This window comes from Onychomys torridus, chromosome 21 (assembly GCF_903995425.1).
Source record: "Onychomys torridus chromosome 21, mOncTor1.1, whole genome shotgun sequence".
NCBI classification, from domain to species: Eukaryota; Metazoa; Chordata; class Mammalia; order Rodentia; family Cricetidae; genus Onychomys; species Onychomys torridus.
In genome coordinates, this window is record NC_050463.1 from 33,954,034 (window position 1) to 33,969,063 (window position 15,030).

General features: G+C 49.4%; 1 protein-coding gene across 5 annotated transcripts in view; it reads right to left on the bottom strand.

Annotated features, from left to right (window-relative positions):
* Window positions 1-15,030, bottom strand: part of Drc1 (dynein regulatory complex subunit 1) — a 32,094-nt gene that overhangs the window by 6,195 nt on the left and 10,869 nt on the right. For 4 of the 5 annotated variants that reach the window (XM_036171139.1, XM_036171140.1, XM_036171137.1 and 1 more), the window contains exons 4-12: window positions 14,281-14,464; window positions 12,970-13,107; window positions 11,389-11,475; window positions 9,605-9,727; window positions 4,938-5,077; window positions 4,607-4,741; window positions 4,048-4,280; window positions 1,276-1,373; window positions 170-259 (exon numbers count right to left, since the gene is read on the bottom strand). In XM_036171139.1, the coding sequence (XP_036027032.1) occupies window positions 170-259; window positions 1,276-1,373; window positions 4,048-4,280; window positions 4,607-4,741; window positions 4,938-5,077; window positions 9,605-9,727; window positions 11,389-11,475; window positions 12,970-13,107; window positions 14,281-14,464 (1,228 nt within the window). The remainder of the gene's footprint in view (window positions 1-169; window positions 260-1,275; window positions 1,374-4,047; window positions 4,281-4,606; window positions 4,742-4,937; window positions 5,078-9,604; window positions 9,728-11,388; window positions 11,476-12,969; window positions 13,108-14,280; window positions 14,465-15,030) is intronic. The other variant, XM_036171141.1, reaches the window with a different exon arrangement.

Consider the following 15,030-nt stretch of genomic DNA (forward strand, 5'->3'; position numbering starts at 1 on the left):
GGGGGGCTCCACACATCATGACACCAACGCCAAACTGAAGTTGAAGGAAGGCAGTGATAGTGAGCCCAGAAAGGCCTGGGGGACTCTGGTGTAATCTTGGGGTTGCAGCAATACTGAGAAATCAGGTTCTGACCCCCACCTCATGTCCTCTCCACCCAGTGGGACTCACAGAGAAGATGGCATCCAACCTCAGCAGATAGCATTCACTCTTCTCCAGGGGGAGGAGCAGGCTCAGCAGTTTGCTCTCTATGAGGAAACCCTGAGGAGAAAACGTCCCCTCATTAGAGCTAGGTTTCAGGAACAAGGCATCTGCAATGTGACTCTCCAGGGACAATGCCACAGAGCAGAACCTCTAACCGTGAGTCTTGGGGCAGTGGGGTCCTCAGTGAAGGCCCTCTGGGGATGCCTAAGCCAGTCTCAGGAGGCAAGGACAAAGTCAGTTCCCATCTTGGGTTTAGACTGCCTTCCACCTCACCCACAAGCCACTGGACAAACACCCGAGTCTCCACAGCACTTTAAACAAGACTAATCCTCAGTGCCCGTGCCTCACCCATTTTCCTCCAAATCACTACAGAACCCAGAAGCAAGCATTAAAAAGAGGAGAACATGGGGTTGGGGATTTAGCTCAGTGGTAGACAAGCGCAAGGCCCTGGGTTTGGTCCTCAGCTCCAGTTTAAAAAAAAAAAAAAAAAAGAAGAGAACAGGGTGTGGAGAAGGAGTGAGCCACATTGGAACACACAGCATCTAACACAGATGGGGTGGGGTAAGGAGAAGCCAAGTGCCACACTGAGCTGAAGAGGTCATGCTATCCGGCTGCATATGACAGAGGGGACCTGCCAGCTGACTCCTTCAGCAGGAGTGGCTTCAGTGGCACCAAAGAAAACTGCCCTGACTGCCCTGGGACCACTGAGGCTGAGCTACCACCTCATCTAAGAAACACCCAGGAGATGTTGCAACAACTTAGCTCCAGCTGAGCCAGCTCCAACATGCCCTTCCTCCAAGTCCAATCTTCATTGCCAACTCAGTGCAAATATTTTAGACCTGACAGAGTTGGAGAAAGGCCACCGTCGGAGCAGCCGCAGGAGTGGCAGACCTGGCAGGCGGATTAGTGGAAGGGAAAACGTTATTGTCAAACAGCCGTTGGCCCGCTGCGGGAGCAGTTGTTGCCTCTCACTAGACCTCTCAAAGCACCACCTTTCAAGTTCACTGCCCGGGTCCCTCTCTGGGCAAGACTGCCACTCTTGGCTCCAGGCCGCAGGGGCTCGGAGGCCTTACCGACTCGTCACACAGGAGCATCAAGATCCTTTTGGTAGTTTTTGGTGAAACTTGCTGGGGCAGGTCCATGTAAGACTCATCTTCTGACATGTCGTCATCTACAAGTGGGTCAAAGAAAGGAATGGGGGGGTGGGGGGGCTTCTTGGCCTTGTGGACTTTGAGAAGCAGACAGGAGGCTTTCCCTGATCAAATGGGCCTCTTACTGCTTTTCTGTGGCCAATCACATCTGAGTGCTGGAAAAACCCTACAAGGTGAGGACGGGAATTAGAGATGGCTCAGGGCCTGACTAGAGAATCGGGGCTGTCCCAGCCAGCCCGGAACGATGCATTTCCCCAAACTGCACCTGCCTGGGGGCTTCATGCTTAGAGTCCAGTCAGGAGCCAAGAAGTGAGATGAGAGTTTGAACTTTTTGGAGACAGTCCCGGAAGCAAGTTACATGATTTCAAAACCCACAGAGATCGGGAGCAGTCGATTCAAAGAACAAAATGGCGACCTCACAGAGAAACCCTGTCAACTGAGGACTGACAGCCGACAGCAGGAGCCAAAACTTCTCTTAAAATGAGAAGAAAGGGGCTGGAGAGACGGTCCGGAGGTTAGGAGCGCTTAGTGCTCTTGTACAGGACCCGAGTTCAGATCCCAGCACCCACAACATCGGTCTACAACCACCTGGAACTCCAGCTCTAAGAGATCCAATGCCACCGTCTGGCTTCCTAAGGCATACACATGTAGCATACACTCACACGTCATTTTTTTTTTGTAACTCAAGGAGGAAAAAACACAGAGAAAAACACACCAAAAATAGAGATAGAGAAACTACAATTTAAAAAATAAAAAATGCTTTACCCCACTTTTACCCTATTAATTCTTCATCAGAAAATTGGAGATAAAATCCTGGTATAATGGCTGGTGGGGTGGTTCAGTGAGTACAGGTGTTTGCCCCAAGTCTGACAACCTAAGATTGATTCCTGGGACCCCACATGATGGATGGAGAGAACCAGTTCCTGCAAGTTGTCCTATGATCCACATATGTGCTGTGGATCTCACACACACACACACACACACACACACACACACACACACACACACAATTATGCTTTTTCAAGATAGGGTATAACAGCCCTGGCTGTCCTGGAACTCATTTTGTAGACCAAGCTGTGTGGTGATATTTATAATCTAAAAAAAATAAAGCTTGCCTGAAGATCAGAGGATTTTTTTTTTTTTTTTTTTTTTTTACATAGAGGTCAGGCAGTGATGGCACACACACCTTTAATCCTAACACTCAGGAGGCAGAGATCTGTCTGGATCTCTGTGAGTTCAAGGCCACCCTGGGCTACATGAGATTGATCCAGTCTAGGAGAGAAACAGAGCCAGGCAGTGGTGGCACACGCCTTCAGTCCCAGTATTTGGGAAGCACACATGCTATTAATCCCAGCAGTGGGAAGGTTGAGATAGGAAGTGAAATGGCTGGGCAGAGAAAGGCATATAAGGTGTGAGGAGACAGGAACTAGAGCACTTTCGGCTGAGGACTCGGGGGCATTCAGATTGAGGCTCTGTGGAGACAGGCTCAGCTCAGGAGTTGGCGAGGTGAGAAGTGGCTGTGTGGCTTGTTTCCTCTGATCTTTCAGCATTTACCCCAATATCTGGCTCCGGATTTTTATTATAAGACCATTTAGAATTCGTGCAACAAGGCTGGCCTCGAACTCACAGAGATCTACCTGCCTTTGCCTCCCGAGCGTTGGGATTCAAGGCATGTGCCACCATGCCTGGCTATAAATTAGTATTTTTTTGAAAATGACCAATCACCTAAGACTTACTGGTTATTCAAGAACTGGTAATCCTAGAACTTGGAAGGGAGAGGCAAGAGCATCAGGAGTTCAAGGCCAGCCTTGGCTACACAGAGTTTGAGGCCAGCTTGGGCCACATGACTCTCTCTCAAAAGGAAAAAACAATGCACGATTCTGAGTCTCAGAGAGCATACATGTTGAGACTATGGACTTGAAAACATCTCCGTAGTGATTTCCAACAAGACAACAAAGGCATTTGCCCACTAACCCAGCGAACGCAGTTGTGGGGATCTGTCCCAACTGTTTTCCAACAAAGAAAACAAAAAGGCAAATGAACGGGGCCATTCACTCAGCAACAGGTGTAGTCCCCAAAGCCAGCAGGCCTGTGATGATCAGAGGGCTATTTGAGTGAATTCAGGCACAGTCAACACGGTTCCTACCATGTGGAGAAAGAAGGGAGTTTTTACTACAACCAGATCATCTCCAGTGGTATAGAAAATAAACAGTGACTTTGGAGCATGCCTAACATGTGTGAGGTGCTGGGCACCACAAATGAAAAATGAAAGGAAGTATGTGTTTTTATTTATTGTATGTGGGGGCACACATGTGTGGAGGTCAGAGGTCAACTCTGGGAGTCGGTCCTCTCCTTCTATGATGTGGGTTCTAGGGTTTGAACTCAAGATGTCAAGCTTGAGCCGGGCGTGGTGGTGCACGCCTTTTATCCCAGCACTCAGGAGGCAGAGGCAGGTGGATCTCTGTGAGTTCGAGGCCAGCCTGGTCTACAGAGTGAGATCCAGGACAGGCTCCAAAGCTACAGAGAGAAACCCCGTCTCGAAAAACAAAACAAAAAAATGCCTAGCTTGGCGGCAAGCTCCTTTACTCTGGGGACCCTCTCCCTAGCTCCCTGCTGAGCATCCCTCTTGCTTTCCCCATGTCAGATGGGTGCACTAGCCTATGCCCCTCAGGCGCAGTGGCTGTTTCCAGTCACCTGTCTGCAGCAGCAGTTCTTCCAGTATTTGTGTGACCGACTTCCGCTGCTGCAGGGAAATCGGCCCCACGTTCTTCAGGAACCAGTAGTCGGGCATCTTCCAGGGCAGCCCCAGGTGCTGGGCACTGATGATGCGGTCCACATTGAAGGCTCTCTGAGCCAACGCCTTCGCCTCTTCTTCATTCATCAGCCAAATCTCCCGGAACTTCTCCGCATCGATGACGGCGAAGTGTCTGTGAAGCAGGGTCACTGAGCACAGCCACAGCTGTCCTCAAGGCCTGGGCCCTGGGCCCCTCCCCACAACTGTCCATAGGACAAGAACCTGAGGAAGAATTTCAAATCCCCAACACCAGGACCCTGCGTGGCATAAAATGCAGCTGTCCCAACAAGAAATGCAAGGCACAGAGGAACCCGCAGCATGAGGGAGTCTGCAGAACCCCGGGCTGGCTGCAGAAGAACTGGTGATCTCAAGTCTAATGGAATCTCTGCTCCTGCGCCCCTGCCAACTCTTCCCGCACCCCGCCATCGCCCCCACTCCAGGACAGGTCCCCCAGGACACCTCATGGCTCTCTGTAGCTCCTTGAACTGCCCCACAAGCCGTTTGTAGTCGGAGGCCAGGGTCTGGTTCTCCTCCTGGAACTGCTTTATCTGCTTGGCATATTTTGCTCTCAGGTTGTTAAGGACGTCGTGCAGGCTGATTGAGAGGAGGGGGTAGCTAAGTGGGTGGGACGAAGGTGGCCCCCTCTCACCCACCTGACTTTGTCTACCCCTTCAGGAGAAAGAAGTACTTACTCATCCCTGGGGACAGCAGAGAAGCCGAGCTCCCTCCTGCCAAAGCAAGCTGTTCTACCCACTGGCACGCTGGCACGCTGGCACGCTGGCACACTCACCGGTTCAGCTTCCTCTTCTGCTGGGATTTGATCACGGTACTTTCTTCATCCCTCTTCTTCAGCACTTGGAAGTTGTACTCTAGCTTCTCTTGGTTTAGCTGGTAAGTTGCTTTCATCTGCTGAAGCTGTTGCTCGAGAATCTGGTGTACATTTTAAAAGTAAATACGCACGTGCGTACCGAGTTGGAATCTTAATGGTTTGTCCAAGTCACTCTCTAGAGGGACCTCAGGGGCAGGGGCATGCACCTCAGCCTAAACTAGAAATTCTACCTATCAACATAGGGCTGGATTGCCGATGGCTCAGTGGTTAGGAGCACGTGTTGCCATTACTGAGGACCGGAGTCTGGCTTCCAGCACATATGTTGGGGGATCCAGTGCACTCTTCTGGCTTCTGCAGGCACCTGCACACACATGTGCATACACACAGAGACACACAAACAAACAAGAATAAAAACAAACTATTTCTAGAAAAATAAGAAAGTGTCGATAGAGGTGAAATAAAGGATGAATGGATAAAATATAAATCAATCATCCTGCAGCTAACCCTTCATGCTCAAAGAGGAAAGAGTGCATCGAGAATTTCCCAGTGCAGCTAACCTTGGTGCTTTGCTCCAGACCCTTCAATGGTACGAAAAAGCTGCCTTTAAAAACACTAGAAAATAATTAGCACAAAATTTGAATTTCCCTCAGTTTTGTTTTCCAGAGTAGCGGTATCAGTGGAAAGCATCCTAGGTTCATGTAAGCGGACAGACATCGTTATTTTTCTCAAGGGAGAAAGGATACAGCCCTTCGTGATGGAAGGCATGTTGGTGGGTAGCTCCCTGGTGGTGGTCATATGGGCAGAGATCAGGGCAGAGATCAGTGTTAGCATTCAGGCATCTACACCGGTCTGCCCTTAGGGTCAGGATAGCATAGACCTCAGCTGCAGCCACTAAGAGCATCCCCACCTGTGCACATTAGCTGTGTTTCCTTATAAAAGGTAGGCCTTGTACACCCCATGTCTCTCTCTCTTCCTTTGCTCTCGACCCCAGGGACTGGTTTCTGCCCCCTTCTCTCCCCTCCCCTCAATAAACCGCCCACGTGGGCCCTTTCATATGGTATGGCTCCTTCCCGCTGCTTTTAAGATACCACAATCAGGGAGCAGAGGAAGGGGACAGGCATCTGACAGGTCAGTTTCTATCTACTGTGTGACTAATATACGTCACACGTTTTTCTAGATGCTTCTGGGAAACCACTGCTGAAAAGTCATAGTTCCCATCTAGGTCTGAAACAGTAAGTACACACCCATGTTAAGACATTCAAGCCAGGTGGTGGCGGCACATGCCTTTTAATCCCAGCGTTTGGGAGGCAGAGACAGGTGGATCTCTGTGAGTTCGAGGCCAGCCTGGTCTACAGAGCAAGTTCCAGGACAGCTAGAACTGTTACACAAAGAAACCCATCTCAAAAAAATAAAAAAATAAAAAAATTTTTTAAAAAAAAGGCATTCAAAGTACGCAGAGGGGAATACTTTCCTTCCTCAGTCAGAAGCCCTTGACCTCAAGAGACCAGGAAACAGCCCTGAGGAGATGGCACCCTCATGTCTGCTGAGACCTGGATGGGTAGGGCTCAGTGAGGTGACACAGTGAACCCCAGGCTCTGGGGAGAGGAAATGGCGCCCAAGACACAGAAGCAAGGAAGAGAGGTGAGATGCCGGAAGAGACCATGAGCACTTTAGGATGCAAGGCACCAGGCAAAGCCGATGAGAGAGGAAGAGGGCTGTGCAGCTGAGCCGCGCCAAGCTAAGGATTCAGAATATCATCAAGTCAAGGAGGGGTCGCTCAGGCTGCTGAGCAGCAGAGTCCCAACCATGCAGGAAGGTCACTGTCAGCTTGTAGAAACCTGAGTAGGGAGGCTGGAATACTCGGAGCCAGCCAGAGGCCAAGGCAGAGGGACTGTGAGTTCCAGGCCAGCCTGGTCTACATGCTGAAATCTTCAATTCATTACTTTGTTTGCAAGTATGTGGTATCTATGTGTGCTCACATGTGTATGTGTGTGTGCAGGAGTGCATGACCGTGTGGAGCACAGAGGTTGACATCAAGTTTTTTCCTCAATCACTCTCCACCTTTTTTTTTTTTTTTTAAGACACTGAACTTGGAACTCGGTGATTCTGATTTTTCAAGGCAAGGTTTCTCTGTGTAGCCCTGGCTGTCTTCATGGTTTTTGTAAATAACTTATTTTTATTTTATGTGCATTGGTGTTTTGCCTGCATGTACATCTGTATGAGGGTGTCCGAGTTAGAGACAGTTGTGAACTGCCATGTGGGTGCTGGGAATTGCACCCAGGTTCTCTAGAAGAACAGCCAGTGCTCTTAACCACTGAGTCATCTCTCTAGCCCCAAAAGTGTCTTTTTTGTTTGGTTGGTTTTTTGGTTTTTTGAGACAGGGTTTCTCTGTGTAGTTTTGGTGCCTGTCCTGGAACTCGCTCTGTAGACCAGGCTGGCCTCGAACTCACAGAGATCCACCTGGCTCTGCCTCCCAAGTGCTGGGATTAAGGGCATGCACCACCATCACCCAGCAAAAATGTCATTCTTAAAGGAAGATTATATCAGAAAAATGTATTTTCCTACATACATTTTAAAATATTTTTGCCTTTTTTTAGAAAATGGTACTGGGGATCAAATCCAGGGCCTTGTACATACTAGGTGATCATTCCAACAGTAAGTCATACTTTAAAATATATTTAAGGCTTTGGGGGACAGGGGCAAGAGAGTATTTCTGGAAGTCATTTCTGATCCTACAAGTCCTCTGACTTCTATGTCTATCCCATGGTATATGCACACGAGTGCATGTGCATGCATGCATGCATGCATACACACACACACACACACACACACACACACACACACACACACACACAAGGGAACATCTCTAGCACCATCTTTTTTTTAATGTGTATGTGTGAGCACCTGCATATATATGTGTGTGTGTGTGTGTGTGTGTGTGTGTGTGTGTGTGTGTGTGTGTTCTATGTGCAGGTGAAGGCCAGAGACTGAGTTCCAGGCAGTTGAGAGTCACCCCGTGGATGCTGGGAACCGAGCCCAATCCTCTACAAGAGCAAGTACATTTAACCCCTGAGCCATCTCTGCAGCCCTTGGTAGCACATTGCTAGCTTTGTGAACCACTGTCACTGGACACCACAAAGAAATCTTAGAGCGGAAGGACAAGTCAGTTTTCCCCTTTGTAATCTGGAAGAATTTAACTATGCTGATTTTATAAGCAAAACTCCAAAGCAACCAGACCCAGGCGACCAAACCGCAGCAACCGTAGTCCGATTGTTTCGATTTGCATCTCTGCTTGCACACATTTGACTATTTGTTGGCCATTTTTGCTTCCTCATGCTTCTTCCAAACATGTGCTCCTGGTTTTGCTGGAGAGCAATTCCAGGGACCAACATCTTGGGCACCGCCAGTGTGCTGAGTGCCCAGCACCAGCCCCGAGCCCTTCAGGCTCCACCACGTTGCAAGGCAGCTCCCAGTGGGGTCCCAGAGGCGATGGCACACGGGGGTTGTTGGTAGTGTAGCCAAGGAACCCTCACAATTCACAGAAACCTTTGTCTCCCACAGTCCACCTCTGCAGGGCACAGTGACGTAATTGGCATAGCTGGTCATTAGTGTTCTCTCTCTGTGTTTAACATAGTTTCCACACCAATGCCCTACTGTCAATCATGTCCAGTTTTGGTCTCAACACAGCCATCCTTGGTTGCTATATATTAAGCATAGGTTATTGGTGCTTGTTTGCTGGGTTTTTGATAAGGTTCTCATGTAGCCTAGGCTGCCCTCCACCTCACTATGCAGCCAAAGATAACCTGCTGATCCTTCCGGATGGATGGATGGATGGATGGATGGATGGATGGATGGATGGATGGATAGATAGATAGATAGATAGATAGATAGATAGATGATATAGATAGATGAAAGATATGATAGAAGGTGGATAGATAGATGATAGAGATGGATGGATGGATGGATGGATGGATAGATAGATGGATGATATAGATAGATGAAAGATATGATAGAAGGTGGATAGATAGATGATAGAGATGGATGGATGATGGATGAATGGATAGATAGATAGATAGATAGATAGGTGGGTAGATGGGTGGGTAGATGATGGGTAGATGGGTAGATGGGTAGATAGGTAGATAAGTAGATAGAGATGGATGGATAGATGGATGGATAGATGATAGAGCATGAAGGGCCTAAAATAAAAGCATTTGCTTCCTTCATTAAGAGTTAAACTAAGGGGCTGTTAGGAACACTGTCTGCTCTTGCAGAGGACTTGTGTCCTATTCCTAACCCTCACACAGTGGCTCACAACCATCTGTAACTCCCAACACTTAGAAGATAGAAATAAGAAGATCTGGGGGTTGGGGATTTAGCTCAGTGGTGGAGTGCTTGCCTAGCAAGCACAAGGCCCTGGGTTCGGGCCTCAGCTGGGGAGGGGGTGGAGGAAGACCAGGAGTTCAAGACTAGCCTAGGCTACATTAGACCCTATCCAGAAGAAGAAAGAAAAAGAAGAATGAGGAGGAGGAAAAATAAATACTACACAGTAAGTCGATGCCTCTGAGACAACATGGGTAGCAGCTGAGACACTCAGAGGTGACGATTCCGAGCTGGGAGGTGCCTCTCACCTGCACATCCCGCTCTAGCTTGATCTTGATGGTGTTGTACTCCTCACAGTCCCAGGCCCGCTGCTTGTTGAGCTGCTTCTCATAGTCCTCCACCTTCTTCATGCGGTTGATGAGGTACTCCAGCTAAGGGAGGGCGGACGGTCAGATCAAGGAGCCTCCCTCCTGCCTCAACCCTGCAGAGAGCCCAACAGACGGGGCACAGTGCCAGGCCTGGGAGTCTCACGGACCGGGATGTCCGCTGGCGCTCCAAGGCCCAAGTTCCAAGGCTCTGAGTTCTCAGAGTCCTGGCTGGGTTTTTATTGTAGTAACTATAGAAAGGCACCCCGGGAAGATGTCGAATGGGCCAGAGTGACGGCTCAGCTGTTGAGAGAGTAATGTTCCTGCCTAGGACCCGAGTTCGGTTCCCAGCACCCACATGACTCCACATTACTGTAGCTCCAGGAGATCTAATGACCTCTTCTGGCTCTGAGGTCCTACACACAGTCACATACGCTCACACACCTACTCATTTAAAAACAAAAGCAAAAGATCCTTTTAAAAAATAATTTTTGAAAAGAAGTTAAATACACCCTATAACCTATAACCTAGTCTTTACAGTGCAATATGATAATAATGCACCTTACTCCTGTTGTTTATTTGTTCTGTGTACCTATGAAATAAAGTGATACAATATTCCTACACTATTTTTTAAATGTGTCTTAAAATTGGATTGTACAGACAGGTGGTAGTGGCTCATGCCTTTAATCCCAGTACTCGGGAGGCAGAGGCAGGCAAATCTCTGAGTTCGAGGCCAGCCTGGTCTACAGAGTGAGATCCAGGAAAGGCACAAAGCAACACAGAGAAACCCTGTCCCGAAAAACAAAAAACAAACAAAAAAATTGAATTGTACACACCTGCAATCCCAACAATCAGACTTAAGCATGTTCACAAATTCAAGGCCAGCCTGTTCTATATATTGAGTTCCAGGCAACCCAGGACTACAGAGACAACTTGAGATTGTCTCAAAAAAATTAATAACAAAAATTAAGTAAAGTACGTCTTCAAGTTTCCTGAGCTGGGGAGATAACTCAGTTGAAAGGGTGCTTGCTTAGCATGCACAAAGGAAAGCCTGGGTTGGACTCCTCTACTTCACAGACTGGACATAACATTGCATACATATGATCCCAGCACTCGGGGGATGGAGGCAGAGGATCAAGGCCACTGGCCATATAGAGAGTTTGTGGCCATCCTGAGCTACATGAGACCCTCTCTTAAAAAAATTAAAAAATTTTTAAAAAAGCCAGGCGGTGGTGGCGGCACACACCTTTAATCCCAGCACTCAGGAGGCAGAGGCAGGCGGATCTCTGTGAGTTCAAGGCCAGCCTGGTCTCCAAACAGAGTTCTAGGAAAGGCCAAAGCTACACAGAGAAACCCTGTCTCAAAAAAATAAAAAAAGGGTTGGGGATTTAGCTCAGTGGTAGAGCGCTTGCCTCGCAAGTGCAAGGCCCTGGGTTGGATCCTCAGCTAAAAAAAAATAAAAATAAAAATAAAGGAAAAATAAAACCACTTTCTTGGGCCACAACTACTACGCCCGGAGTGGCTCCCTGAGAAGCCAGTGACGAGATGGTAGACACCCACCGGACACACTCAGCCCTAAGCCACACTGACTAATGATAAAGCAGGGAGACACTTGAGCCACACAAGTCCTACCCCAGGGTCTTGAGGCTGGAGGCTCGGCCCTACCCGGTACTGCCCACGGGTCAACAGGTCCCCTGGACGCCCCCTCCACTCCCCAACCCCTTTACCTCCTTGGCGTTGTGAGCCTGTAGCGCTCGCTCCCATTTCTTCTTGTTATTGGACAGTAGCTCTTGCCGTTCTTGCTCGAAGGCTTTCTACAGCCAAGACGGGAAAAGACCCTGGTGTCTGTGCCCGCTGCAGGGGAGGGGGCGCCCCACCAGTGCCAAGCAACTTTCGGGGCACCACGCAAGTGCCTGCCTCGTCATACGGATGCAGTCACATACAAACGTGGACTTGACCAATTTCATGGGGCCAAAATGGCTGCTGGAAGAGCTGAATGGGAGCCAGCACATGTGTACTTCTCATAAATTCTGAAAGGAAGCTTGCCCAGAATCCCACAGCCTGGTCTACCAGAGGCCTCCTGGTACTAGAGGCAAAAGAGGTGCTCTGGTTGACTAGCATTGCCATGGCTACAAAGACCTGCCCACTGCGGAAGTGACGATCGATCGGGGAGGGACCCAGCCCTCCTGTCTCTCTTCCATTTTTGGAGGACCTAAAACCCCACCTCAGTCTTGGACGTGTCATTCAAATCCAAGGATAATGACCTGGAGTGGGTAGCCATCCCAGCCTTGGCCTGGAAGTTCCAACCCCCATTGAGGCTTCGGTAATGGTCACGCCCACAAGGCGGGGCTGAGGGAGGACGCTGAAGACCCAGGATCCAGAGGAGAGGTCTTGCTTTGTTCTGGGACCCTGGACGCTAGAGGTAGACCAAGCAGAGTTCTCCAGAGAACACTGCCGGACTGTGCCATACCTTTGCCAGACCCTGCAACCTACCCCTTCATTTGTAAGTTACCCCACAAAATAAACCTCCCTTTGAACTACGTGGAGTGGCCTTAATAATTTCACCAATAATGACCTTTGGTTCCTACTTGTCACTTCCTGTCCCTATCCCCTCACCTCACCGGCCAGACATCCCTCACTCCCTGTGGTTCATCTCTACTGTCAGCTTGAACTGAGAGGCTCCTGGGAGACAGCTTCCAGCACACCTCTTGGAGAATCTGAGACGGACTTAGGAAAAGAGCCGTCCAGCATATGGGCGGTAAGTTAGCTTAGGACCCTGAGTAAATAGGCTGGGGGGGGTGGTCTGGGGGGGAGAAAGGGAGCCGAGGCTACTCTTCAGCCCAGGCTTACTCCTCTCTGCTTCCCACCTTCATGGGAACTGATCAGTGCCACGCCCTCTCCAGCAGGACAAACTGAGTCCTCTGAACCCACCAGCCAAAGCAAGACCTTCCCCCTTAAGTTGTTCGGGTACTGGTCACAGTGATGGAAAACTGACCGCCACACATGCTCCAACCCTGTCACAGTACTTATTAGCACCAGCCCAATGAAATGCCTAGGAATTGGCATGTTTAGCAGGAGCCGTCTCCCGTGAGAACACGGGCTCCAGTGGGGCCTCTGTTTGGTTCAGGGCTGTCTCGTCTGCCCCTAGAATACTGCCTGCCATACAGGAAACGCTTGACTATTACTTGTTGAATAAATGAATGAGTGAGCAAACAAACCCTAACATCAGAGGTCAGAGCTATTGGGGCCCCGCCTTGGACTGCCAGGACAAGTGTGGCTGTCCTCCAGGTGTCCCCACAAGCCCTCACCTCGATTTGAAAGAGCTCCTGACGGAAGTTCTTCATCATATTCTTCACCTGCTCCTCCATCCTCTCCAAAAGCAGGCTGATGTCGTCCGACTGTCTCTTCAAGTCCTTCACATACTGGTCATCCTTTATTTTTAACTCCTTGAGAAGGCACAGGCAGAAGCTGGTCAGAAACGGAAGCAAGAGCTTCCAGGCATACCCACCCACCGCCTCCCATTCGAATCTGTAAACGGTAGGAATGAAGGCAAGCATGATCACATGGCCTAGAGACGGGAGGGTTGTGAGTGTGACTCAGCCTTGGCTACTATAAGTGAGTTTGAAGCCACACTTAGTTTCATAGTGGGCTCAAGGCTGGCCCAGCCTAAATAGAAAGACTTGGTTAAAAAAAACAACAACAACAAAAATCCAGGTGTGGTGGCCTGTTGTGGAATATTATTTTAACTAGGCAAAGATGTGTTACATTTGTTGATGCTGCAGAATATGACTTTAACTGTGTAAAGATGTGTTTCTTTTGTTTATGCTGCATTTGTTTAAGGATGTGTGTTGAATTATGTGAAGCTGTGTTGCACCTGTTTCGCCTTGCCTGCCTAAGGCATCTGATTGGTCTAATAAAGAGCTGAACGGCCAATAGCAAGGCAGGAGAGAGGATGGGCGGAGCTGCCGAGCAGAGAGAATAAACAGGAGGAAAACTCTTAGGCGCTAGGAAGGGGAAGAGGGGGAAGAGGGAAGAGGCAGGAGAGAGGAGGGGGAAGTGGGAGGGGGAGGGGAAATAGAACGAGAGGCCAGGAGAGAATGGGGGAGACAAATGGTGCCGGAAGTCAGGAAGCCACCACCACCAGCCAGCAGACACAAGAAGTGGTAAAAGTAAGATACACAGAAAGAGGGGCTGGAGAGACGGCTCAGTGGTTAAGAGCGCTGGTTGCTCTTCCAGAGGACCCGGGTTCAGTTCCCAGCACCCACATGGCAGTTCACTGCTGTCTTTAACTATAGTACCATTGGGGATCCAATGCACTCTTCTGGTGTGCAGACACAGAGGCCGATACATCACCCATACACATTAAATAAAATAAATAAATAAGGGCTGGAGGGATAGCTCAGCCGTCAAAGGCTAGGCTCACAACCAAAAGAGAAAATAAATCTTTTTTTTTCTCCCCCCCCACCCCACAGCAGCCTCCCACGTGCCGGGATTACAGGTGCACATCACCACTCCGGGCTTGAATTAGTTCCCAGGCTAGACGATAAAGCAAGGCAGGAAAAGCCAAGGACCCCCCAGGCCACGCCCCTCTCAGCCAGGATGGAGGCCCAGCCCCTTGCCTGCTGCAGCTCGCTGATCAGCTTGTTCTTGTCTTCCACCAGGCCAGCACAGTGCACCTGCTGGGTGTTGAGCATCTCCCACAGTTCCTGGGGGATCCGCTTCCGTCTGCCCTCCTCCCACTTCGCCGTAATTTCGTCAAATTTGTCCTGGCTGGTCTTAAGTTCATTCTCCAGCTTCTCGAGTCTGCAAACAGAAGCATGCTGGGAGCCCTAGGTCCTGCCTTCCAGAGGAGCAGGCAGCTTCTCCTGAGAGCATTAGACAGGCTCCATGGTCCAGGCCCTTCCCGCAGACGCTCACCCACCCAAAGAAAAACCAAAGTCTGGGGGAACTACTTTCAGCTTAATTTTGTACTGCATGTTTATTTATGTATTGTGTTTTTGTATGTGTGTGTACATGCACATATGTGTGTGGGCAGACATGTGTGCAGAGGACACAGGACAACTTGAAGAAGTCAGTTTTCTACTTTCGCCATGTGGGTCCCAGAGATGAACTCAACCCTTACCCCACCTTAACCCACCGGGCCATCTCCACACCCTTTCTCTTAGTTTTTAATGCTTCACCCCAAGTAACTTATATCAAGCCCCTGTCAAGACAGACATCCACGACAACCCATCCACGAAAGCACGGACCCTTCCATGTCTCTGTCCCTGTCTCTTCACGCCCATGCTCAAATCGCTATTGAAATCTGTGGTGGTTAATATTGTTTGTCAGCATGATGGGGTTTAGAATCACCATAGACACAAACCTTG